Source organism: Pseudorca crassidens, chromosome 2, assembly GCF_039906515.1.
Source record: "Pseudorca crassidens isolate mPseCra1 chromosome 2, mPseCra1.hap1, whole genome shotgun sequence".
Taxonomy (NCBI): Eukaryota; Metazoa; Chordata; class Mammalia; order Artiodactyla; family Delphinidae; genus Pseudorca; species Pseudorca crassidens.
This window is the reverse complement of record NC_090297.1, coordinates 144,207,599-144,234,181: the sequence shown is the minus strand read 5'-3', so window position 1 is coordinate 144,234,181 and position 26,583 is coordinate 144,207,599. Positions and strand designations below refer to the sequence as shown.

At 44.2% G+C, this 26,583-nt stretch overlaps 1 protein-coding gene across 15 annotated transcripts in view; it reads right to left on the bottom strand.

The window, feature by feature from the left end:
• LOC137219843 (uncharacterized) overlaps nucleotides 1–26,583 on the bottom strand; it is a 146,434-nt gene that overhangs the window by 48,517 nt on the left and 71,334 nt on the right. For 11 of the 15 annotated variants that reach the window (XR_010941271.1, XR_010941272.1, XR_010941274.1 and 8 more), the window contains one exon: nucleotides 12,341–12,409. Coding sequence is in view for 6 of the 15 variants with exons in the window: in XM_067729004.1 (XP_067585105.1) it covers nucleotides 12,341–12,409 (69 nt within the window). In the remaining 9 variants the exon portion in view is untranslated. Of the gene's footprint in view, nucleotides 1–5,004; nucleotides 5,040–5,205; nucleotides 6,279–12,340; nucleotides 12,410–20,329; nucleotides 20,472–26,583 lie in introns of those variants that run through there. The other 4 variants (XM_067729009.1, XM_067729010.1, XR_010941277.1 and 1 more) reach the window with 3 other exon arrangements.

The window sequence follows — 26,583 nt, the reverse complement described above, 5'->3', positions numbered from 1 at the left end:
GCAGGCGGCACAGGCAGGTTGGACAGAAGGCACATGAGGAGAAACCACAGGTTCCAACTGGTTGAAGCCACTGCCAACGAGAGAGGCCGACAGGCTGGCCAGGGTGCCGCAGCCTGGGAGTCTAAGGCTGGCTGGCCACGCGCTGGGCCTCTGTCATGTGATATCAGGGCTGCTAAAGGGCTTCTGCCTCCAGCACTACCTCCTCTGTCTCTGACACTGAGTCCACCAGGAGAAAGGGCTGTGGGGTAATGGAAGTCCTTCGGACTGGGAGTTAACAAGATCTGGGTTGGAACGACCTCCTCGCTGCTCCTGTGTTCTAGCTCCTAGCCGGTACCTAGGGACTGTCCCTCCACCTGTCCATCACGGCTTCACAGGACCGCTGTGGATTCGAGAGCCTTGAATCTGTGAAGGCCCTGGACCCCTATTCTGCCCCCGTCACAGCTGAGGGCACTAACTCCGCCAAGATGCCACATCCCTCACATGTCTCCTCTAGTGTGGACCTTCCACCCCCCAGCTCAGAGCACCAAGTCTTTCCAGGCCTGGTACCCCCTCCACATCCTGCACTTCTGCCCTCTAGACCCAGAAGCCCGGCCTCCCTGTGGAGCAGTCCTGACACAGAAAAGGAAATCATTAGCATAATCACCAGTTCTCTCCATTCACTTCTCTGTGTGAACAATTTGCTGGTGCCCAGAGGCAGGGCTGCTCCCACAGCCACCAGGCCGGTGGCGGTGAGGCTTCGGGAACTGTGGAATCCCAAGCTAATTAAGTAGAAGTGATGCTCTCGGGGAAATAGGCTCGTATTCTTGCTGCTCTGAACACGTCACATTAAACACAAAAGTGGCCTTTGGAAAGTGCAGAGAAGGCACGGAGGGATGTGAATGACGAAGATGATTAGAGGGCTGGGAAGTGAGGTGGATGCGGGATGAAAGGTTAAGGCAGTTGAAGTGTTTAGCCTGAAGGAAAGAGAAATGAGGGGCAGGCCACTTCATCATTTGCCCCTTCTGCTGTAGAAAGATGATTGCCCCTTGGCTCTGACCCTCCTCCAAGCCTGTGTTCTCTTGTCCTCACTCTCTGTATCTCATCCATCTCTGTGCTCTGTTTACTTGTCAATTCATTTTGCCATCTATGGAGAATCTACTCTGTGCTAGACTCTTTGCCAGGTTCTGGAGATGAAAACAGAGCCTCTGTCTTGAAGGTCAAGTGGGAGAAGTGGGCCCATAACCCCAAACAACCAACACTATAGGGCTGGAGGACTAGAGGACCACAGGTCCTGTCTCAGGTCTCAGAGGAGGGCAAGACCATGGGTCAGGTGTGATGGGAGTTCATGAGCAAAGTGGGTCCTCAGTCCTGTCTGGGCCTCAGGGGAGGCTTCCTGCAGGAGGTGACACCCAAGTGGAATCCTGAAGAATGACTCAGTGAGCCAGGCAAGAACAGGTGGGGAGGGCACTCTAGGCAGTGGGAGCAGCCCGAGCAAAGGCCCAGGGCATAAAATGCAGAGTGCATACAGGCAGCTGCCAACTGTTGGGCTTTACTGAAGTAAAAAGTAGAGACCGATGTGGTGCGGGGTATGGCCAGAGGGCCAGCCAGGGCCCAGATCCCAAGTCCCTGACTCTGCGGTAGGGAAGTAACTGGGAAACGCTGCCCACCGCCCACTAGCTGTTTCTGAACCCCTCACCTCCAGATCCCGCACGGCGGCTCTGTATGCTGTGCACCCTCCCCTGGGCTGCACTTCCCGGAGTGTTCGGAATAACACAGGCACGTGCAGTGTTAACAGATGTTCCCCAAAATAAAAGGTGCTTCTTGGTCAAATAAGTAGAGTGACGTTGAGTTAAACTGGTGGTTCTCAAGTGAAGGGCAATTTGCAAAAGGGAACATTTGGCAATGTCTGGAGATATTTTTGTTGTCCTGATTTGGGGGCAGGGTGCTACTGGCATGTGGCAGGTCGAGGCCTGGGATGCTGTCGACCGTGCTACAATACACAGAACAGCCCCCTACAGAAAACTCTGCCCCAGCCCCGCCCCAGGGCTCCCAGAGACCCTACACAGGCCCTGCCAGATCCCTCAGCATTCTGTACTATCGTGGTCTGTTTGCTAGTTGGTCTCCCCACTAGTCCCTGCACTGGACTATGCAGGTCTGAATGGCTGGGTTCAGATAGTCAGTATTTGGGGGAGAGAGGAGGAGAAAATATAGCAGAAGAGGACATCCTGGAGGGAGTTGCACTGGGTGGAGTCTGCCTCCTGGGGCATAACTCCTGCCGGCAGGATTGGCAGGTTATTCTAGGAGCGCTTCCCATCCTAGCAGCCCCCATCAGCTGCAGCTGGAAGGTGTGGGACTCAGACCCAGCCCTGACGAGCTGGACAGATCAGAGTCAGGGACGCACTGTGTGGGTGCTGGGAAGAGGGTCCCCTACGGCCAGGTTCTTGCCTGTTTTAATTTTCTCCATAGTAACCTTTAACAGAGCCATTCATTCATTCATTCATTCATTTATTTAATTTGGCTGCGTGGCCTGGCACGTGGGATCTTTGCTCCCCCACCAGGGATCGAACCCGTATCCCCTGCATTGGGAGTGCTGACTCTTAACCACTCTCCCACCAGGGAAGCGCCTCACATAGCTATTTTTAAGTTTACTTGTCTGTCTCTTCTCCTCACTCCCCTTCCCACCTCAGAATGTTGGCCCCGTAAGGCAGGGATTTTCATCTGCATTGCTCACTGCTTTATCCCCAGGGTCTAGAACGTGCCAGGCGCATAGTACGTGCTCCACTAAAACATGTTGAAGCAACAAACGCCGAGCACCCCCCACGCCCACCAACACTGGCTGTACAGATCCAAGTGCCTGGCGCTCGGCCAAATTCTGCCACGCTTGGTCCTTCCTCCTCTGCACTGGCAAACAGGAGAAGTCCCAGGAGCCGCCCTCCTAAACCATGCAGCATTTGCTCATGGTCTAGATAATTCCAAAGCTGCTTTAGGGGAAGGCACAGGAACTTCACAGGCACACCCCAAATCTTCCCTGAAAAATCTGGGATGATGGACTAACCACTAGCTGAGGGAGGAGGGAGCAGGCCAGGATGATGCAAAAGGCCAAGAGGCTGGCAGCCAAATGAACTGTAGCCAGTTGACAGGACAGTGGCCTGAACAAAGGCCTCGCTGCCTCCCGGAACTGTTGCCAAGCACTGTGACGCTCGGAGCTAATCGCATCTGAGTGTGGTGCTGCAGAGGAGGGCCCATATGCTGGCAGGGCTTCAGTCACTGCCCGCTTGCCTGAGGAAGCCCATTCATCATAGCGCAAGGCCAGCAGGGCGCTCCCAATTACACTCGGGGAGAAAGGACCAAAGCAGGGAGAGCAAGCGCCTGCTGGTTCCCTGGGAAACAAATGCAAGAAAATAAAAACCCATGGGTGGAAGCAGGTGCCCAGGTCTAGCCAGGGTTGCCAAGGAACTCTATGTTAATGGAGGGGGTCTGTTTACCCTCAAGACTGCGGCCCATAGGGCTTTTGTTAAACTTGGGCTCATGGCTTGGGCTATGGGCAGCAAGGCTGTTAGAAACCTGGGTTCAAATCCCAGCTGACCCTCCAACCTGGGGGTTCCAGGCTGCAGAGGAGCTATCCTTTTGAGCTCTGTGGCCTCAGGCAAGTGATCCATAAAAAGTGCACGTGGGCGAAGAGAGGGTGTATCTGCTCTGCTAACCTAACAGGTTTATTGGAAGAATGAAAAAGCGGAAGGGCCTTAGGAACCATAAAGCATGGAGTACAGGTAGGCATGAGGGGATGCAACGGTGCTCTTCCAGGGAGGGGCTGTGTACAGGGAACAAAGGCAGCCGGGGGTGGCCTTCGGCTTCTTATGGAAACCAACTGGCTTTCATGGCACGCCCCTCATCTGCAAGAGATGCCTTTTCAGACCTTGAGGTGGTTCTTAGAGTCGCATTTAAAGCCCCTTAACGGACAACCTCATGGAGGCCTAGAGACACACAATTCATTTGGGTTATTGTGAATGATTCCTTTAGGCAGATAAATTTATAGTCAACTCGTAGTCACATAGCATTTGGTAGCATTTGGTAAAACTCATACAAATTTAATCCTTAAATAACACCAAAAGATAGGCATTACTATGCTCATTTTACAGGGTATAATTTTAGAGACTCAGAGAGGTTGGGTGAGTTTCCCAAAGTCACACAGCCAGTCTGTATCAGAGATAGGCTTTGAGCCCAGGCCTCTGATTACTGGTTAGATTAGTGCCAGCTGTGTAGACGTGACTGTCTCTCCCTCCAGAGTCCCCTCCTCCCCTTCTCATTTAGGGTCTTAGGTTTGGGGCCCACTTTTGTTGTTTGTATTTCTTAACCACATTCCCTGAAAAATCTAAGCAGAACTCTCTTTCGGAAGAGGATAGCCTGGAATAGAGAATTCTCCCTGGGAAAAACTAATGTTCCAAGAGCTGAGCCTGGGCAGCTTCCTTAGTGGGTGCCATTCCACTGTGGTCTGAGCGTGATAGGGCAGCTCACATGGTATGCAGCATGCCTGCCCTGAGGACCTACAACCCCAAGTAAGGCACACACAACTATCCCAACATCTATGGTGGCCTGAGAAGGTTGTTACAGTAGATCTCCTAGATACGAGATGAAAGACACACTCTCTCCTTAAAATCAGTACAGTTCAGGGAATTCCCTTGTGGTCCAGTGGTTAAGAATCTGCCTTCCAATGCAAGGGATGCAAGTTCGATCCCTGGTCAGGGAACTAAGATCCCACATACCGTGGGGCAACTAAGACTACACACTGCAACTACTGGGTTCGCATGCTCTAGAGCCCGTGTGCCACAACTAGAGAGCCTGCGTGCCGCAACTACCAAGCCCGCACACTCTGGAGCCTGTGCGCTGTGACTACTATGAGAGCGCGTGCACTGCAACTACTGAGCTCGTGCACTCTAAGGCCGGCGCGCCACAACTAAGACTCAGTGCAGCCAAACAAATAAATCAATGAATAAATATTTTTAAAAATCAGTACAGTTCACTTACTTCCCTGTGGAGAGATTGTGTCTGGATTGTGAATGCTGAGAATGAAACAGAGGGAAGAGAACGTTCATTTATAATAAAGATAAAAGTGCTTTCTGATTTTTAAATGACATATTACCAATCAAGTTCACATCTATTACCACAATTAATCTTTACAATAGCCCTGTGAGAGCAGTTATAACCCTGTGAGGTATTATTATTCCCATTTTAAAGATGGGGGAAACTGAGGTTAAAAATTGCATAGGTGACTTGTCAAAGGTCACAAGGCTGATACATGGTAGAGATGGAACAAAAAGACCTGGTTCTTCTATCTACAAATTCAGGGCTTCACAGATGACACTTTTTACTTCCCATGGGTGAGAAGTTAATTAACAGTAAATTCAAAGGATGATTAGAACTAGGGACTTCTAATGGGACTCCCCCTAAATTCCTGGTAGCATCATTACTTGCCTCTTCTCCAAGAATCATAAAAGCACGCTAATGGCATCTAATCAGCCCTCAGCACAAGCCTATAATCGATATCACAGCAGATGATGACGGAAGGTATGTATTAAGAGACTCACCAGTAACTGCTTGAGGTTAGGGCTGCCTTTGCAGGCCTGGAAGGTTGCTTCAATGAGCTTTCACAGAGAAGCTCTAGGTTTCTTGCCTGCATGCCCAGAGGCATTTAAGAATAAGTATAAATCACAGTCCCTCTCTTCAAGGACTTTACAGTTTGGTAGGAAGCTGAGATTTGTTATGAAATCTTTAAAGGGCAATGTACAAAACAGAATGGAATTAAATGCCTATCTTTTTGGTTCACAGTCCAACAAGGCTTCTTCATGAAGGAAGTAGGTCTTGAGTGGGCTGAGAATGGATAGGACTTGGAGAAGGAGGAAGGAGAAAGTGTTTCCATTCTGATGGAGGATGAGGTGCCAGCAGCAGGCAGGATGTAGGGGATGGATGTTTCCCAGCACCCTAGTCATCCTGCACACATTACTCGGGTCCTGGTAGAGCCAGGTTTTAATGAATCTCTAAGCCTTGTACCTGCTATTTCCTCTTCTGGAAAGAACCTCCCTCTCTTGATTCCTTGTCTCCTGATCTCTCATGCCCTACCTTCCTGTTAACACCTGTCAATTTAGCGTTACTTCTGCTGTGAGACTGTCTCTGATCTCCTGCAGTGCTTTGCCTTCCTCTTCATGGCACTGACCATGCTGCATGATGATGTGTTTGTAAGCCTGTGTTCTCCTCCCCATCATGACCCTTGAGGACCCTTCTGTTCATTTTTTCATGGCCATCTGTTGAGTAAATACAAATGAAAGATGGAAATGCAGATTGACTGAATGAACGAACCTGCAGAAAGAGACATATGGGCTGACACCTAGAACCAGTGGTGCCCTGGGACATTAGATGTATTATGTCTAATAAATCTGAGCGGAATTAATGATTCTTCGATGAATGAATGGTTGATGGATTGACTGGGTCATTATATACATCATGAGGAAAACCCAGGATCATTATTCAGCTAACTTGGTTGACTTTTTCTGTCTTAACCTTATTTCTTGAAAGTTGGTGAGGCTGAGACCTGAGGCATCAGCAGAGGTCAACCCAGGGGAGGGTGCACAGCGTACAGAGCAGTCGTGCGGGACCTGGAGGCGAGGGGTTCAGAAACAGCTAGTGGGCGGTGGGCAGCGTCTGGAAAGGCAAGCGAGGGGCTGGAGAAGGGAGCCGGAGCCAGACTGTGAAGGGAATTCAGCAGTTTCCTGAGGACGATGGGATACAATCAGACCTGTAAGCAGGGAGTGTTGCAAAACTCTTTTCTTTTTTTAAAGAAAAAGGACCCCGACTGAAATGTGGAGAATGGATCAAGGTAGAGAAAGATTTAGAAGGCAGGAGCCTAGTTTTAAGGATGTTTCCGAAACTTGGGTATGAGATGGTGAGGGCTGAACTCGGGAGGCTGCTGTGGGGGTGGAGAAAAGCAGAGAAATTTGGGAGAGCTAAGGAGGAGAATGGACAGGACTTAGTGACAGCTGTGATTGACAGGTGGCCAGTTGTGCTGGTCATGGGGGTGGAGGCAAAGGAGTCGAGGATGAGAACGCTAAGGAGCCTGGCTTGGGAACTGGCGGATCCCAACTGAGATGAGGAAATTTGGGGTAAGAGGTACAGTTGAGCTGAGAGGGAGGAAATATTGAGTTATTTCCAGAAATTGTTCTATATGTAGACTTTGTAATGAGAGTCTTAATTATATGATATATATAGATGTAGGTATACATAGATATAGATATATTATGTTTTTTCAGTTAATGTAATAACATCTTCCCATGATATTACAGACTCCTCATAAGCATCACTTTTAATAAGGGGCAAGCTATAAATAAATATGCAAACTGTCAGAGAAAATAAGTCAGGTATGCTGATTGAAGAGGGTATTTCATAGGCTACACATGTGCAAGAGCAGGTTGGCCAGTCGGCGGGCCCACCAACAGCATTTTCAGAGCATCTTCTGGGCGAGGCCTCTTCCAGGTGCAGTGAGTGATACAAAGAACACATAAAGAGCCTATGGTTGTACCCAGGAGGCCCCAACAGACTCAGCACCAGCCAGGGTGTGGCCTTGGTCATAGACAGATAGCCTACAAAAGGGGCAAGGGACCCAGAGGGAAGTCCTGGCCTCTGGGAATAGGGAAGGGCAGGGGTTTGGGTGGGGACGAAGATCTGTTAAGAGCTGTGACTGTGAATGGAGTCTAAAGAAAATTTCCCCACTCAGCTGGAAAGAGAAAACGAGACTGTGCCTTTGAAAGTATTTTGTAATCTCAAAAGCTGAATACAAATTTAAGGGACTATTCATTACGGTCCACATTCAAAACCATCAATTTAAAACTGATGGAAGTTTTGCTAATATTCATCTATAAAGCAACAGGGGTGGAAAGGAGACTTTTTACTACACCCCCCTTTGTACCTTTTGAATCATTCAAGAATAGTTTTAAAAACTTCTTTAAATCTATGCAAACCAATTCTCTCTTATTCATTAACGGTAATGATGGAGAAACAAGCCGAATCACCAGGATTTTTTGACTTATCCAGAAATAAACCATAAAGAGAAGGCAATACTGCAACTCACAGTGACTTCCTTCATTCAAAAAGAATGATGCCCACTCGTAGAATAACATTAAGTGATCACATATTGAGTTAAAAGAAAATGAGCCAGAGTGGCTATGGGGGAAAAGGGCATTGCATTAATGTACAGGACTTGGATTCCAGGTGGGCTAAACTTCTGGGTGCCTCAGTTTTTTCATCTGTAAATTGGGTATAACAAAACCTACCATGAAGAATCATAATGAAACTCAACTGAGATAACCTCTGTGAAGGCAGCTAGCACTTAATGACCTGCAACTCTGTACATGTTTGTTTGTTGAATCTTAGAAATACCAACTTTCACGTGCATCCACTGGAATGCTTTTGACTACAAATAACAGAAAAACTTGACTACAATGTCTGAGGTAAATAGGGCCTATTTTTCTCACTATATAATAAAAAGTCTCTGTAAATAAGCAGTCCAGGGCTAGGATAGAATAGGATAAGTGACCAAAGTCCAGATTTGTCCAGGACCATTCCTGTTTTAGCATCAAAAGTCCTGCATCTCTAGATACCCCTCAGTCCCAAACAAACCATGAGGTTGGTCAGCCTAGCAATAATCATCAGTGTCATCAGTGATGCCATCAGGAATCATAATACTTCATTCTTTTTCACTTGGCCCTTCTGACTATTGCTTGTTGCCTCAAGGTTGCAAGATAGCTACTGTGCCTCCAGGCATCATGGCTGCATTCCAGGTAGGAAGAAAAGAGAAGGGCAAAAGGATCAAAGGCTCTCTCTTAGAGAGGTTTGCCTCTTATTCTGGAGAGAAAGCTTTCCTTGAAGACATGCACTTACATCTCGTTGGCCAGAACTGTTTCATATGGCCACCCCTTGCTGTAAGGGTAGCTAGGAAAATTGAGTATGCATTTTGTTTCCAACCCCTCAGTAGAAGAAACCAAGGGGAGAAGGTCGAGAAAGGCTTTTGGGCAGCCGATCCACAGTGTCTGCTACACCCCTTCGCTCTTTATTTCACCCAGCCGATGTCGAGCGCCTGCTGTGCAACAGGCACTGCGCTAAAAACTGCAAAGGGCAGACAGACAATAAGACACGACCCCCACGCTGAGGAAGCTCATGGTCTGGTACAGGCTATGTCAGAAGGCAGCCACGAGAGAGTGGGAAGTGCTGTGTCGTCATATCTTGCCCAAGATGCAGGTAGGACAGGGTTGGTGGATTAGCCAGGTAACAATGAAATACAGTGTGCTTTACAAGTAAGGATAAACCCAGAGATGTGAGGGCAGGACTTGGCAACAAGAAAGCTCTGGGAAGAAGGGCCAGTGGGTGTGAGAAGAAGGACTGCGTGTGTGGGGGTAAGTACCTCTCATCTCTGAAGACAACCTGCCTCAGGTCTTTGCTATGACATTAGGAAGCCATTCCGAAAACAGCATGTGTCTAGGAGGAGGTCTGAGTGGCCTTTAAGCACACCCAACAAAGAGCTGTACAAATTCCTCATGGAGACATGTCACCTCAAGTAAACGAGATTCAAAATCTACCCTTGAGAAAGAGTAAACCAAATTTATATCCTCTGCCTGAGGATCCTGCTGGGTGCCCACGCCCTCACCTTACTCTTGTTTCCTACTCTTTTGGCCTCAGAAGCCAGCCCCCTCTTCATTTCCCAGCTTCTCAGCATCCCTCTTCCCCAGCGCATTGCTGGATCCTTCTCCAGGCCTGGACCTGGCCAGCCTCTGAACCAGGCAGTGCAGAGGCTGTGGACTCTGTGGCCAATTAGAGCCGGTGCCTGGTGCCAGCGACCTGCCCATGTTCCTGGAGAGCCCATGTCTCCTGGAGCACAGCAGAGTTCCTGCCTTAATCTGCTCTCAGGCTGAGCCACGGGAGCACACCTGTAACAGTCCTTCACATGCCTTCCATTATCTCATGGAAACGTCCAAAAACAGTCCTTCAGGGTGGGGAGAATTATCCCCAGGTAGCCAGCGAAGAAGTGAGGCCAGGAAGGTTAGGTAAACTGCCCTGGATTACCCAGTCGCTTAGTGATAGAGGTGAGATTCAAATCTCGGTTGGATTCTAAGGCTCCTGCTTTCCCCACCGGCACCATTTCTCTATACACAGCCGAGCTCTCTCCCCAGCCCCCTTTCCCTGCAAGCTTGTCTGTGCCCAGACCCCTGGCCCTGAGGGCATCCTCTGATGGAGGGTCTTGATCACCAGAGTCTGTGATGAAGTTTCATTTATTCCTCCACTCAACAGATATTTGAGTATCCCCTATACGCAAGGTGTTGTACTGGGCTGTTGTGTTATTTTCCGGTTGCCTGAATCTGCCTATGGCTGGGCCAGCTGACCTCCAAGAATCACTGGCTGCCAGAGCTTGCTCGGTCCTCAGGGCACCATGGCAGAGCTGCCCGTGGCCGACTCAGACCAGCCCCAGTGGCACAGCTGAACCTCTTTCCATTTCCCCTGTGCATTAATGGCCCACTCGTGCCTTGCTTGTTTTCCTTTTCTGCCAGATCTGTTTGCAGTCTGGGCCTGGCATGGTCACATCTGAGCCTGTTCCAGTTATGACAACATAGCTAGTCACTGCTGTCACCAAAGTAAGGTGGTCAGAGGATGGGAAAGAAATGAAACAGCTCTTAGATCCATCTGATTCTTGATAAACACTATGGTGAAAGTGGAGATTAAAGAAGAATATATTTTGTCAGGGAGGAGCTGCCAATAATCACACTCTCTCCCCTGGGTGCGGGAGGCAGGGTGAGGGTTCCTAGGCAGGTGCCACGGAGGTTTAAGAAACGGAGACTTGCAGGAGTAAAATGGCCAACCAAGTTCACACACTGTCATTGCGTTTTCTCCTATTTGTAAAAGTAATACATGTTCACTGTGGAAAATTGGAAAATACCAAATAGTATAAAGAAAAAAATAAAAAGACTCTATGATACTATTACCCAGAGATGATAACCACCGTTAACATTCTGTGTTTACCTCTAGATTTTTTTCTATGCATGTATATGGGTTTAGTCTGTACATACTGTTTTGTATTCATCTTTTATCACTTAACATTATTTGATACCATTTCCCCCTTGACACCAAGTGTTTTATAAAAACATCATTTTCTGTGGCTGCATAATATTCCGTTATATGGACATGCCATAATTGGTTCGACCTCCACTCTTGGCTATTTGGGTTGTTCCACCCTTCCATTTTGTCCTGTATAAATAATACTGAGATGAACATCTTTGTACATAAGTATTTGTGCCCATACCTGATTTTTTCGTTGGGCAGAATTCTGAGGGACAAACCACTTTGGCATGGTCTGTCTCTCTGCCCAGAAAGAAGGGACAGCGGGCACTAGTCACGACCAGGCTTCCTGATTAGTGGCTTTGGGGCACCCAAAGCGGGGGATGCTGAAGCAGGGGGCATAGGCACCTCAAAGCTTTGCTTCTCTTACTGTTTTTCTTTGAATGACCCCTGCTTTATTACTCAAAACTCTTTAGTTCAGAAATCTGCTGAAATCAACTCAAGCAAACAAAAGAAGTGGAGATAAGAATGTCCGGCAGGAACTTAGCCAGTCCTCAGAGAGGGCCTGGGAAAGAGGAATCCAGACTTCCTCTCCTCTCCCCATCTTCCCCCAGTTTCTGACTGAGCAGGTCTGGGGCAGGACGGAGAACGTGCACTTCTCATGTGTTCCTAGGTGATGCTGATGCTGCTAGCCCAGGGACCATGCTTTGAGAACCTCTGCTGGAGTACAGCATGCAGGCTGGGGGCAAGGCAGACACCCTTCAAGACTGCTACCACACCCTGCTTTCTGGGTGAATTCTGTCCTCTCATTGTGATCTTGCCTGGTGGCACCAAAGCAAGGTGGTTACCACCTCTTGTCAGAAAGAGACCTCCCCCAAGAAAGGCCCAAGAAGAAGAGAAAGTCGCTTTGGCCTTTCCCTGAGGTTATCTCTCCCTCAGGGCCTTTTCTGAAAATTGACTCAATCAATTCTCAGAAGTTCTCTCATAGCCAGACTTTCTTCCCTCTGGCTAATACCTGGATGCTGATCTGCGGTTAAGGTGGTCTCTCCCTCTCAAGCCACTCCCTCCAAAGGGTTAAGGTGGTCTCTCCCTCTCAGGGCTCCTCTGTTCCAGTACGGGACAAGCAGGGGTTGCTAGGGGAGTCCGGGGCTGGAGCCCACCGCAAGGTGTGGCTACAGTGAGGAAGGGCCCAGCCCTGGGTTCTGGGTTGCTTGGAGGCTCACTAGACAGTGACTCCAAGAGGAGGCAGCCCACAGGGGGAACTTACCGTCCACTGTGACGCCATAGAGGAGCTCAGGCTCTGGTGAAAGCAATGAAGTGACGTTCGTGAAAGATCCTGTAAGATTATAAAGGAAGAAGCAACATTTATTGTGCTCCTACTTGTGCGGGCACAAAGTGCCTTATGTTGATCATCTAATTTAATCCTCCCTGAAAACCTATGAATGCAGAGATGGGTACCATTATTCCCAAAATACATGTAAGAAATTGAGGCACAGAGAGCCTAGGTTACTTGCTTAAGCTCTTAAACACTACTCTATAGCTGCTTCTGGGAGAAGCCTGAAAACCAAGAAAGAGCAGAGGGGAGGAAACTAACACATATATTCTTTTACTCGATCATTATGTAATACTCTATAAAATTATCCCCATTTATAGGTGAGGAGACTGAAGCTTAGTTAAGAAGCTTCCCAAGGTCACATAATTGGTAAGTGGGGAAAGGGGCAGGCTTCAGTGGTGGCAACAGAAATAAACAGTCAAGTAAGTGTTCAATGCACAGAGATGGGCAGGCTATAAATGCCTGCATGAACTGACTCTGGGGGATCGCAAATGCATGGCATATCCTTTTAACAGACTCCTAACTGAACAATAAGATACCACATCTGAAAATTCTGACGTGAAAATGATTACAAAATAAATATGCATTGAAAATGCAGGATATAAAACTATTTACAGAAAAATTCCAATGTACTATATCTTTTTTCCTATACCTATATCAAGACAGATATAACAGACTGGAAGAAAATACTCCATCTTGTTAAATAGACTTTTCAGGACAGTACGATTATGGATGATCTTTCTTTTCTTATTTTTTACTTTTTTTTCTTTGTTTTACAATGGTCTTCTGTTATTTTCACAGCCATTAAAAGAAATCTTATTTATTTACACAGATGCAAGGGCACAGCTTCTTTCCTGACACCATCACCAGGGAGAGGATGAAAGCCTTATCCCATTCTGACCTTCTTCCTTTCCTACCTTCCTGCTTCATAAGTTGATTTTCCAAGGCTTTCCATTTGTGAGCTCTTGATGTTTAATGCACCTGTGAGTGAGCGTGGGGGGATGGCGTTTAATAGGATCTACTTTGAAGACCTCAGGAAGTGCTCTAATTTAGCCACACCTGGAAGCCCTGGTTTTCTCAGTGCTTTTCCCATCTAACCAGACTGTGGTGTGGTTTCCCCTGAAATCCTCAGCAGACTTTGAGCACATAACCTTTAAGACTCATCTTGCTGTCTCTACCTCCCTCTGCCTTTAAATCATTGCCTGTGTAAAAAGCAAACCATGAAACTCAAGTTGAAGTTCTATGATCTTTAAAAGCTTTTTAAAATCAAACCAACCTGGAACTTAGTGATGTATAATGATAAAGTGGACTCCATTTATTTTTCTTTTTGTGATTTCACTCTCATACATTTCCACTTGTATTTGGAGGAGTTGAACACGTACGCTAAAGTGTTATTTTTAAAATTCTAGTTCTAGGGACTTCCCTGGCAGTCTAGTGGTTAAGACTCTGTGCTTCTACTGCAGGGGCACAGGTTCAATCCCTGGTCAGGGAACTAAGATCTTGCATGCCATGCACGGCGCAGCCAAAAAAAAAAAAAAAGAAAACGAAAAAATTCTAGATCTAAGTAAAAAGGAATCAAATATAAAGATTGTCCACCAAAGACTGAAACAAAAAAGTAGCTTCAATTTAAAAACTAGTCCTTCAGTTGACTTAAAAATGAATTTAACCACTTTCCCCCTAGATTTGAAAAGTACCTCTCCTCCTCGTCTCTGAATAATTTTTTAAAAGGTCTTGGGTTCCATTTTCAAAATAAGTTCTATATTTCTAAGGGTGACACATTCCAAGTAACCAGAAACTGGCCTTGGCTTGGAAAACATCCCAGTTCTCATAAACATGCAATCACTAGTTCCTTTCAGGATGATGAATACTATTGATTGGCTCAGATCAGCTTGTGACCCAGCAGTGGTATTAGACATTGGATATAAAACATCTCCTTATGAATTTTTAATTGGCTTGTGTGTCTGGAGAACTGGGCAGCTGCTTCCCTTCCCTGAGTGCTTACTCTCCCTGCTCGCCCTCCCTCCTCCTCTGTGTCCCAGGGCTGATGATGCCATTCTGCAGGGCCGCATTATTGGATCAGAGTGATTAGCTGTATAGCCTGATTTTCTGAGTCAAAATCCAATTTCTTTTTCAGGTACCACAGGCTTACGAGTAGTCATGTGCTTTTTGTTTTGCGATGGCATCACAGGATTATTAGCAGATGCAGTAAACTGAAGTCATTTCTCATTAACTGTATTCCTCATGATACTAAGAGAATGTGTCACTCTGAACTTGCATCCTCGAGCATTTTTCAGGAGAAAGAGTGCTTTCAGAAGCTCAAAGAAAAGCTGACAAAAGCCAAACTCTTGAGAAGCACTGTGTCAGGCACTTTCCAGTACCTTAGCTCATAATTCTCATAACAACCCCAAAAGAGGAGGAACATTATTCCCCCTTTTACACTGGTAGTAACTATCTTAGAAATATGGTGATCTCTCAGAATTCACGTGGATTTATCAAGCTCACACTGAAATAGGTGGCAAGGTGAAACCCTAGAACTCCAGACTTGATCTGGTGGCCAGAGCAAACCCAAGAGTCACCTTCTTCTAAGAGAACAAGGAAAGCTTCACTCAAAGCAAACTGTTCCCCTGCCACATCTCCATTGGTTAGATCTGGACAGAGTGAAAGATTCAAGTTCTCATGTCTAGAAATAGGGCTGTAGTCCCATTAACATTTGTATCCAGGTGAAACTGAATTAAAGTAAGCTTCAAGCACCAATTGGGAGGAGAAAATAAACAACACAAGGTCAGCAGGTAGTCTGGAACAGGGAGGGGTAAGGTCTCCAGTGGCGACTGGGTAGGGTGGAGGGTGGAAGGCCCTCTCCCTGGTCCTGCTTTCTCTGTAAAGCACAGAGAGAGAGCCTGTGAGAAACCTGTAACACACAGTGAGTGAGAGCTCTGAGTCCCTACACTACGGCTAACTCTTGCCAAATATTTTGTGGTACACTTAACTTAAAAGGAGGAAGAAAAAAATAGAGGAATCAGAAAATGCCCCATTGTAAATGAAAATGAGAATTCTTCCTGGCTTTAGCCTCTGCTAAGGGAATCTAGATTCTACTCAGGAACAGAGACCACTTTTCACAAAATGTATGGTTTTGGTTCATCTCATTGACAGCAATCTGCCTACCTGAGCCATGAGCCCACAGCTGCCAGAAACAATGATGCCAAAAGAAATCTTTCCCTATCTCCAGGGTGTTCATCACCATAGCACAACTGCACCATTTGCTTCTGAGTCTTGGATACAAAAATTTTTTTCTTATCTTTTAATTTTAAAAAATCATTTTATTTTACTTTGTTTTTTTTTTGTTTGTTTGTTTTTATTATTTTGGGTTCTTGTCTTAGATCATTCAGTGACTTGCTGGGTGACCTTGAGTAAATCCCATCTTCTCTGTGGTCCTCTGTGAAGGGGCTCAGTTGGAAGGACCGTGATCGATTAGTTATGTCTGCCACGGGTGCTGCATTAGAAAGTGGTGATATAAGTGTTACATATTAGCCTTTTCTGAACTGGGTGATCTTAGGTTCCTAATTCTCTGTTGGGGAGTAGATGGAGATAAGCCTCTGAGGAGCAGTTAGTCATGGCCTGGAGCTCAGTGTAATCCTGAGGTGAGACAAGGCTGTTCTCACAGCCTCAGAAAAGTATGCTCTAACCCATTCCATTTTAGAAAAGCTGAGTGGGTGACTAACCTTTATTGCTTCCCTTCTCTCACCTGCCCCCACCCCCGTTATTTCTCTCTCCATAATCCCCTTGGGCATACCCTGGGGGACTCTAGTGTCAATGTAGGCCTGAGGGAGGAGGTTCAGCAGACATCGGGGGAATATGTATTAGTTTTCTATAGCTGTGTAACAACATAACTGCAGACTTAGCAGCATCCAACCACGTATGTATTATCTCACAGTTTCTGTGAGTCATGAGTCAGGGCATGGCTTGACTTGGTTCTCTGCTTATGGTATCACAGGGTATAGCCAAGGTGTCAGCCAGGGCTGGCTCTCATCTGAAGGTTTGACTGGAGAGGGATCTGCTTCTCCAACCACTCATGTTGTCAAGCCATTCCTTGCAGTTATAGAACTGAGAGCTTTAGTTTCTTTGCGAGCTGTTGGCTCAGGAGGACCCTCAGCTCCTCCTGAGGGTTCACCCACTATTCCTGCAATGTGCCATTCCAGCCAGCAAGGGAGAGACTCCAGCCAGATGGACTCTACAGTCTTATATGAAACAAATTTGGGGGTAAAACTGAAGACCAAAAACACACATCCACCTAGCTAGTCCCTTCTCCAGAGTTGAGATGATTATGCTGAGATGCCTAAGAAGACTATGTTGTTTTTGCTGCTGGACATTAGGCCTTTTCCTAGATCCACCCCTTGAGTTTATACATTAAAAATCCCATATGACCCCAGAGAAATCCCAAAAGTTAGTTATCTGATCCATACTGAATAGAAATGTCATGCTGTGGATTCTTCAAAACTCATTAACCTGACACCTTCATTGGAATGGTTGTGATTTTCTAGACAGCAGCTGTTAGCACATCCATTTCACAGATATTAAAGACTGATTGGATGACAGGATTCTTTGCCACTCTTCACTGAATATCTCATACTAATTACACAGTTTCCAAGCCTTCAGAACTTTCCTGAAAATTTGTGTTTATTGGTAAACTTTTAATCAAACAAGATGTGCAAAGTACCGCATTAAGCTCAAGGATGTCATTCTGGAATATCACAGGTGAAAGAACTCGCGTGAGTCCTCTAAATTACTGCCTAGACCCACAGTCCTCAGTCTCAGTGGACATCTCTGCTTCTCATTTATCCTGAGGAAATAGGGCCTGTGGTAGAATATTATACAGTCACTTCCTTACAACCATGCTCTCCTGAATTCTGGAAGCCTCGTTTCCCTGTATTTTAGACTTAGTGGAGTAAACAAGCTAATAGTGCCCCTCGAGAGAGAGTTCACTAGTTAACACCCAGCCCTTAATGTCTTTTATACTTGGAAGGGATCTTAGCAGTCACTTTGCTTAACCCTAATATTAAAAATGTAATGGCTCTTAAGAAAAGGGTCTGATATCAAGTGGTATTAAGCAGGATAAAGTTCAACCAACTTCTTTGAATCACGTGGGTCTTCAAGGAGCACAGTCTTGGTCTCATGACAAAGATGACAAAAGATAACAAGGCATCTGGGGAGGCTGTTGTACCCTCCTTGCAGTTTGTGGGTAAAAGAGTGGGTGGATTCTGATGACTATGGTGAGCTCCTCCTTCTTCCTATTCCAAAAAGGTGAACGGCCAAGCACTGCCCGATCTTGGGAGGGACTTTCACGTGAAAATCATAGATTGTGAACATGTATTTATTTTTTATTTTGGCAGGAAATGATTTTCCTAACCAGTGGTGTGACCATGACAAAGAAGAATAGTTCTGCTTTCAACTCAGAGAAATAGTGGGGGAGAGAAAAAAACAAGCAGAAAAGAAACAATTTCTTCAGGCTTTAAGGAGGGGTAGCTATTCACGGTCAATGAATAGCTTTCAGGATCACCTTTGTAATCTCGTGCGCCTTTAAACCCTCCACATCCACTGCGGTCAGAAGGGGATTTCGCTGGCCCACAGGAAGGCAGTCCTTGTGCTTGTGTTGTCTTCAAGGGGGTCCCACAGGTTGAAAGTTGCCTCCTCTTCCCCCCTCTGACTCATTAAAACCAAATTCAGTTTAGGGACATCTCTCCCTATTCCAGCCCCTCACTATTCCAGGTTAGAAGCTATTAGTAGACTCATCCCACCATGAAGCAGAGACCATACTCGCCCTCCAGACTCATCCCTTAGCCAGATCCCAGTGCCTGGCACAGAACACGGGGTCAGTGATGTTAAGGAACCAAGCTGATTACTTCTGGCTCTGCTCTTTGTATGGTTCTTTGCTGCTTCATATGTAGTTTCTCTCAACTTGCTGTCCTTATATTTACACTTCTGCGTCTTCTTCCATGGAACCCAGTCCATGCTGCTGCTCCAGGAGGTCAGCAGCAACTATTTGTTGGCAACAGACTATATCACGGGACTTTATAGACAGATAGACGCTAAACAGCACTAGTGTGTAGTCTGAAAATTTGGGCAAGTTATTCACTTAATGGTGGGGCATCTACAAAGAAACTAGTCAAACACCTCTATCTTTTCTCTCTCCTCCCTCCCTTGCCCACCAAATTTCTTGAGAGAGTAATCTTTACTCCCTTTATCTCATACCTTGTCCATTCAAATCTGATTTTGTTTCCTACACTCCCTCCACACATATGTAGACGCTGAAATGCTCACGCTAACTGCCAGATGTAACAGCTTTTCTTGAATTCTAGCCTCACTAATCTTCCTAATGAATTTGATGCAGCTGTGAACTACTCTTGAAAATTTTCTCCCTTTGTGGAGCAACTGGAATACAGTTTGCCTCCCAACTCTAACTTACTTCTATCTCCTCAGCTGGCTGCTCTTTTGCCTCATTTAAAACACGGGTATGTCCCAAGATTTGTCCTCAACTCAGTTTCTCTTCCTTTTGTATACCTCCTTTCTGGTGGTCTCAAATACTCCTACTGTTTCAATTAACATCTCTATGCAGATAGTCCCAGATCTTTACCCCTAGTCCAACTTATTTACAGAGTTCTATCTTCATATTTTCAACCACCTACTGGATCGCATCATCTAGGTAATTCTCCTAGTCTTTCAAATGCATCGGTTTAAAAGTTTACAAATCATCTCCCCCAAACCAGCCCCTTCTCCTAAATTCCCTATTAATATTTGTGAAAGAAAACATGCCACTAACATTGAAATAAGTTCAAAACTGAATACTTCTGCACTCCTCCATCTCTCTCAATCCCATACCTAATGAAGTGACATTCATTAAGGACACACCTCTAATGAGGCAACATCTCTAGGAGGTGGCATTCATTGAATGCCAGACTCTGGGGGGTGTAGTGTGGAAAAAGTAAAGAAGAGAGAGAATGAGAGAGAGAGAGAGAGAGAGAGAGAGAGGCAATTGGTCTTACCCCTGAGAACTTACAAAGGGAGGACAGAAAAGCATTCATTTGATGAATTTTTACTGAATACCTATTAAAAGCCAGGCACTGTTCTGGGTGCCAAAGTCCTTCAGTATCACCTCTGCAGTGTCTCTCGGGTCTACTCCAGACTAATTCAGGTCTGGTTAGAAGTTCCAGATCAATACTTTTCAAATGGGAAAAATGGGCTTCTTGCCTTTAGTATTGTATTTTTTTCTACTGGTAATTATCATGTTAGCTGTTAGTTTAAAGTAGATAATTTAAAGAAGTATTTGTCTATCCTAAATCATTTCTAACTTTTCCTTTATACGTTAAAATTTTATTTGTTCTTTTATCTTTCCAAAGCTTCCTAACAGACCCTCCATCCTGAATTGAATGCGTCAATTCAACCCATATGCTGCCATCAAATGTTCCTATAACTGAGCTGTAAGGTTGCTTCCTTATTTGGAAATGTTTGAAGGCTCAAAAATTATAATCTAAACACTGCAATTCGGAATGCAAGACCCCCATCCTGAGACCTGAACTCCAATCTCTCCTTCTGGTCTTACCTGCCAGTTCCCTTTCCTCTCTGCCTGTGCGCCAGCCAAACAGGAGTACTCAGTGTTCACAAACATATCCTATACTTTCTCTTCTTACCCAAAGTCATGCCCTCCACTTGGAATGCCATCTGGTCTATCTCTATTCACGGAAAGCCTTCCTTCCTCTTTCAAGGTTCAGCTTAATTGCTTTATTGTTATAAAGGTTTCTGCCTTATTCCCCCAATGGCTTGCACAGATGGCAATGATTGAGTTCTAATCATAATTATGGTAAGTCCACCCACTGTTCCACATACAACTTGCAAAGGGACCTTCTCATTAGATGCTGAATAAGTACTTACTAAATAAATGTTACCAGAAGAAATTTTCTAGTAGTTTCACATGTGTACATTATTTCTTCCCAACTTGATTATAAAGTCTTCAAGAACATGGACCATGTTTTCTTCCTTTACCTTTATTTTCTACATAGTTCTTGGTACAGAACTATAAATAGAGTAGAAGTATAAATGTTAGCAGAATGAACAAGTGATAATTTATGCTTTTTCATAGGAAACACAATATTGTATTAAAGTCCACAGTCATATATTCTGCAGTCTAAGATTAACGCCATGTTTGGACACTACAAAAAGAAAAAAACTGTAGCTAGTCTAGTAATATCTATAACATTCTTTAGCTATTTTTTTCCTTCATGTTTCCTAAATAACTATTTCTGCTTATAATTTCTTAACTGTACCTCACTGAACTCCATTATTAGTCCTTTTAAAAAATTATCTTAAGCTTTCCTGGTAGATAATTGTTATCTATAAAGATAATTTTGTCTCTACTTTAAAATAGTTATATCATTTATTTCTTTTTCTTACCTTTCTAACTGATTGGAACTTCTATATCAATATTTTACAAATGAAAAAGAATGGGCCTTTTGCTTTCAGTGGGTTTTTTTCTACAAATAATATTCAGGTTAGCTGTTGATTTAAATTAGATATTTTTATTTTAAGAAGTCTTGGGACTTTCCTGATAGTCCAGTGGTTAGGACTCCATGCTTCCACTGCAGGAGGCATGGGTTCCATCCCTAGTCAGGGAACTAAGATCCTGCAAGCTACGAAAAAAAAAAAAGAAGTCTTTATCTATCCTAAATCACAGTATCTAACCTTTCCTTTTTATATTAAAGTTTTATTTGTGTTCTTATCTGATTGCTCTCTCAGACTAAGCGACATAATTTCAGTGAAGTGGAGATGTGACAACTGTTTAGTGATATGACCAATCACAGACAGCCATGCCAGACAACTGACATCATCAGTCATTTGGCCTATATTTACTGATAAAATTATCAAGAGAACCGAGGAACGTACTTTAGCCTTTGTGCCATTTAGTCATGAACTCTCCAGGATAAAGGTCACAAAATATGAAAAAGCTGGTGAATTCTTCTGTCCTTTTGTTCATTTATTCAACAAATATTTATTGAGTGCTGCTATGTGCCAGACACTATTCCAGGGCTGAGCTATAAGAACGAACAAGACAAACTCCCTATTCTCACAGGGCTTTCATTCTAGAGAAGGTAAACTGTAAGCTAACAAATAAGTGAGCAAGATCTTTTCAGACATTCATAAGAGCTGTAAAGATAATAACATAAGGCAATGCACTAGAGAGTGACTGATAGGGATGGGTTATTTCAGCCAAGGTGGTCAGGGAAGGCTTCTCCAATGAATTATTTTGAACAGAGATTTAAGGAACCAGCTATGTAAAGATGATAGGGAGAGCACTGCAGGCAGAGGAAACAGTGAATGCAAAGGCTCTAAGGTGAGAAGGATCTTGGCATTTTACAAGAACAAAGAGAAGGCTGAGCAGCAGTGAATGGAAGAAGAACTATAGGACATGTTTGGAGTGGTAGGAAAACCAGATGATGGTGAAGAAACACGGAAATCATTTTTAAGGACAAGGATAATAATACATTTGCTAAAATGAAACATTTAGAAGATTTACAGGGAATTCCCTGGTGGCGCAGTGGTTAAGAATCCGCCTGCCAATGCAGGGGACACGGGTTCGAGCCCTGCTCCGGGAAGATCCCACATGCCACGGAGCAACTAAGCCCCTGCGCCACAACTACTGAGCCTGTGCTCTAGAGCGCATGAGCCACAACTATTGAGCCCACGTGCCACAACTACTGAAGCCTGCGTGCCTATAGCCTGTGCTCCGCAACAAGAGAAGCCACCGCAATGAGAAGCCCACACACTGCAGCGAAGAGTAGCCCCCGCTCGCCACAAACTAGAGAAGCCCGTGCACAGCAATGAAGACCCAATGTAGCCAAAAGTAAATAAATAAAAATGAATTTATAAATAAAAAAGATTTACAATGCAAATTATAAACACTTATACAACTAACTCAAATCTCAAATAGGAAATAAGCCTAAATAAGGCAAACAAGCTCTCTACCACATTCTGTTCCTCATCAACATTCTCATTTGCTTGTGTTTTCTCACTCTGAATGGCAACAAAGATCTTGGAACGATAAACACGTAGTCCTCGGAACAAAATTTTCTTATGCAACAGGTTATGAGCCAAGATCTTTTTGGCAGTTTAAGGAGTCCAGAGAGACACATCATCCCAACCAATTAGCCATGGGCTCTCCAAAGCTGAGGAATCACATCATCCATACTAGATGCAACCTTCATAGTAAGTTAAACAAAACCACACGACTTAGTTCCTTTCTTTGTACTCTTATTTGAAGAGGAAAAACCAGCAAATGAAACACTTTCTGTACCCACTAAAGTTATCCAAAAATAAAGTATGTAGCAAATGGGTCTGGGTGACTCAGGGGGATCATTCTCCATGTGTCTTGATTTAGATTATGGGGCTATTTTTGATTTGTCATAACTGGCTGGCTCTTGTGGTCTCAGACCAGGGCCAGTACACTGGTCAAAGCAGTGCTTTGTCATAGCACAGAAGCTTGTGGCAAAAAGTCTGGTAACTTTCTGTCCCTTTGTGAAAGAACTTTGAATCCTAGTTGTGGCTAGATTCTGCTGCAATGGCCTCCAAAGAGCCACTCAAGTCTTTGTTATACTGGAGTTTTAAAATTTCATACAGAATACAGCAGAAACTAACACAAGGTAAAGCAATTGTACTCCAATAAAGATGTTTAAAAAAAAAAAAGAAAAAAAATGTCATATAGAGATCATGTTTTTGGAAACACCAGCTCAGCAGTGAGATCTTTTGGGTCGTAATGGTTTCATGGTGATTAGAATCAGAAAGCAGCAGGGGCAGGCCCCTCTATGCAAACGCCGCAGTAGGCCATCTCTCCTTAGCACAGGGTTTGGAACAGCGTGACCCCTCAATAAATGTCCTCTGGTTATGTTTGTATTTTACACTTATTTGGCCCCCAAATGATTCTTTGGAAGTCTCTGGAGCAGCTCTCAGAGACCAGTCCACAGAATTAGGCCAGTTCATTTTCATTGGTCTCCAACAAAATGAGAAAATGATTTAGGGTTATCACTTATCATTTCTTGTTAATTGCCTTTACTCTGATGTTTTTGTCCTACCTACCTGGTTTTTCTTAAAGTTCACATTTTTTCTATTAGTAAAGAATGTTAGTATATGGTAGTAGTTGCTGTTTTAAATGTCCTTACTTGGCAAATTAGATGGTGGCATCTCGATGCCCATCCCCACAATTTTTTGAAAATTTACTGAGCCCTGAACCCTAAATCCGGGAACCCCTAGTCTGGAGGTTTACTGCCTCTAGTTGTCTGGACTTTCTGGTTCCTACTATGGTATTTGGGATGGATAAATGTTCACTCTGTAGACTCTTCACCAATTTATATCCTTCTTCTATGTAATGTCTTATAAGTGAAAGCTGGAGACCTTCAAGGCAGGGAAGGTGTAAGGAAAAAGGAATAAAATTAGCTATTAATATCACTAGTATTTATATTAGTATTATGGAGGGGCAGAAAGTAAGGTCAAATATATAAAACATATACACTTCCAGTGTGATAGGTATGGAAGATCAGGAGGGTTTTTTTTAATAAGTGTATCAACTTGTGAAAAATTTGTAATAATATTTTTTGTTATAATATTTAATAATTACTTATTAAATGCTTCTGTACCTTCAATGTTGGCTGTCCTTAGTTTGCAAATATAGATTTTTCTATAATTAAATCAGTCTAAATCATTGTTGAGATTATGCTTCATGATATTGCTTATAAATAAGAATGTAAAATAACTAAATAGCTATTTTTATCCTAGCAGGACATCCTAGCTAGAGTACAGGACTCTGAGATGCAAGTCTTGTACTCAGCTAAGTCACTGATTTACTGTATCACATTGGTAATATTGCTTAAGCTGCTTCTGTTCCATTTTTATAAATTTGAGTTAGTAAAATTTGTCACTAATGGCTCATTGTCAAGGGTGTTGATGAAAACAGATTATTACAAATGATGGCCTTATCTAGTGGGACGGTAATTACCTGTGTATTTCAAGGTCATATAACTACCATACTATTATCTGTAATAAATAATAGCATAAGGAAAGAATAAAAAATTGGAGTAATAAGTTTGTAATGACATTAATAACAGCTACCACATAGCCAGCATTTATTAGGAACCAGTATTATGCTTAGTACCTTATGAACATTGTCTGATTTGATCTTTCAGGAACCACTGTTACTACCTTCAACTTACAATTCCGGAAACTGGGGCTTTTGGAGATAATTCCCTGTAACAAATGCCAGGCTGGGAGGCCTCTTGGGAGCCAGGCGGCCTGCCTGTTTCCATGGAGCAGTACTGACTCCCTCAGAATCTCTGTGTTGACTAGGCTAGTAAGTGTGCACTTCCCCCTCCAGCACCAAATAAGGCAATATTTTCCTTTTTATTCCTCTAGTTCCTTATATAAAGAATTCTTAATTTCCCTTTATCTTTTGTCATTTGACTTTCATTTCCTGTTCGGGGGTTTCTGCTTTTATCACTCTGAGCCTTCAGTACTGCTCTGCCTCATTCCTCTTCTTGGTGGATTTGACCTAAGTTCTACTTTTTGTGCCTTTTCCTTCTGTTTCAGTTCCTTACACAGTCTGTGTTTAGCAAATGAAGTTACCTTTTATGGTTTCCAACTCTTTTTTTCATGGAAAGTTTTATACTTTTCCTATATTTTTTGATATGCATGTATTTATCTTAAAGGGATTTCCCTTGGAGCCTTCTTACTACATCATAATATAGCTCATCCCTTTGAAAGACAGCTTTATTCATTGACAAATTCTTCTGGAAATACCCCTTGGGCTAGGTTTGATGGAAGCCATTTTTAGGCACAAATTGTAGCATATTCTTTGTTGTAGGCCTGCCCCTTACATTTGCAGGGCCCAAAAGTACAAATGGAGGACCATGTGCCATAAGTATAAATATGTAAAAGTTATATAAATTAAAAAACTGTTAACTAAAGCATGTTCTATATTTTTACCTTGACAAATACACCTTCATAACACCTATTATGGACTGAATTGTGTCCCCAACTAAATTCATATGTTGAAGCCCTAACCCTCAATAAGAATGCATTTGGAGACAGGACCTTTAAGGAGGTAATTAAAGTTAAATAGGTCAAAAAGGTCCTAATCCGAAAAGACTGGTGTCCTTATAAGAGGAAGAACACCAGAAATCTCTTTCTGCAAGTACACAGAGGAAAGGCCATGTGAGGACACAGCAAGAAGGCAGCTATATGCAAGCCAAGAAGAGAAGCCTCACCAGAAACCAACCCTGTGGCACCTTGATCTTGGACTTCCAGCCTCCAAAACCATGAAAAAATAAACGTCTGTTGTATAAGCCAGCGGTCCCCAACCTTTTTGGCACCAGGGACCGGTTTCGTGGCAGACAATTTTTCCACAGACTGGGGGTGGGGGATGGATGGTTTCAGGATGATTCAAGCGCATTACATTTATTGTGCACTTTATTTCTATTATTATTATATTGTAGTATATAATGAAATAATTACACAACTCACCATAATGCAGAATCAGTGGGAGCCCTGAGCTTGTTGTCACTTGCCACTCACTGATAGGGTTTTGATATGAGTCTGCAAGCAATTGATTTATTATGGTCTCTGTGCAGTCAAACCTCTCTGCTGATGATAATCTGTATTTGCAGCTGTTCCCCAGTGCTAGCATCACTGCCTCAGCTCCCCCTCAGATCATCAGGCATTAGATTCTCATAAGGAACCTAGATCCCTCGCATGCGCAGTTCACAGTAGGGTTCACGCTCCTATGAGAATCTAATGCCGCCGCTGATCTGACAGGAGGCGGAGCTCAGGCGGTGATGTGAGTCATGGGGAGCGGCTGTAAATACAGATGAAGCTTCACTCACTTGCCTGCTGCTCACCTCCTGCCGTGAGGCCCGGTTCCTAATAGGTACTGGTCCTGGCCTGGGGGTTGGGGACCCCTGGTCTAAGCCATCTAATCTGTAGTAACTTATGACAACCCAAGCTGACTAATCCAACACACAAGTTGAAAAAGTAGGTGAAATCTGTGGTTTTCATATGGGCAAAATATGAAAGACAACAGAATTTCCGTATTATTGGATATGCCTAGGTATTCTGTTAAGGAGCTGACAATGCTGGATGAGTAATAA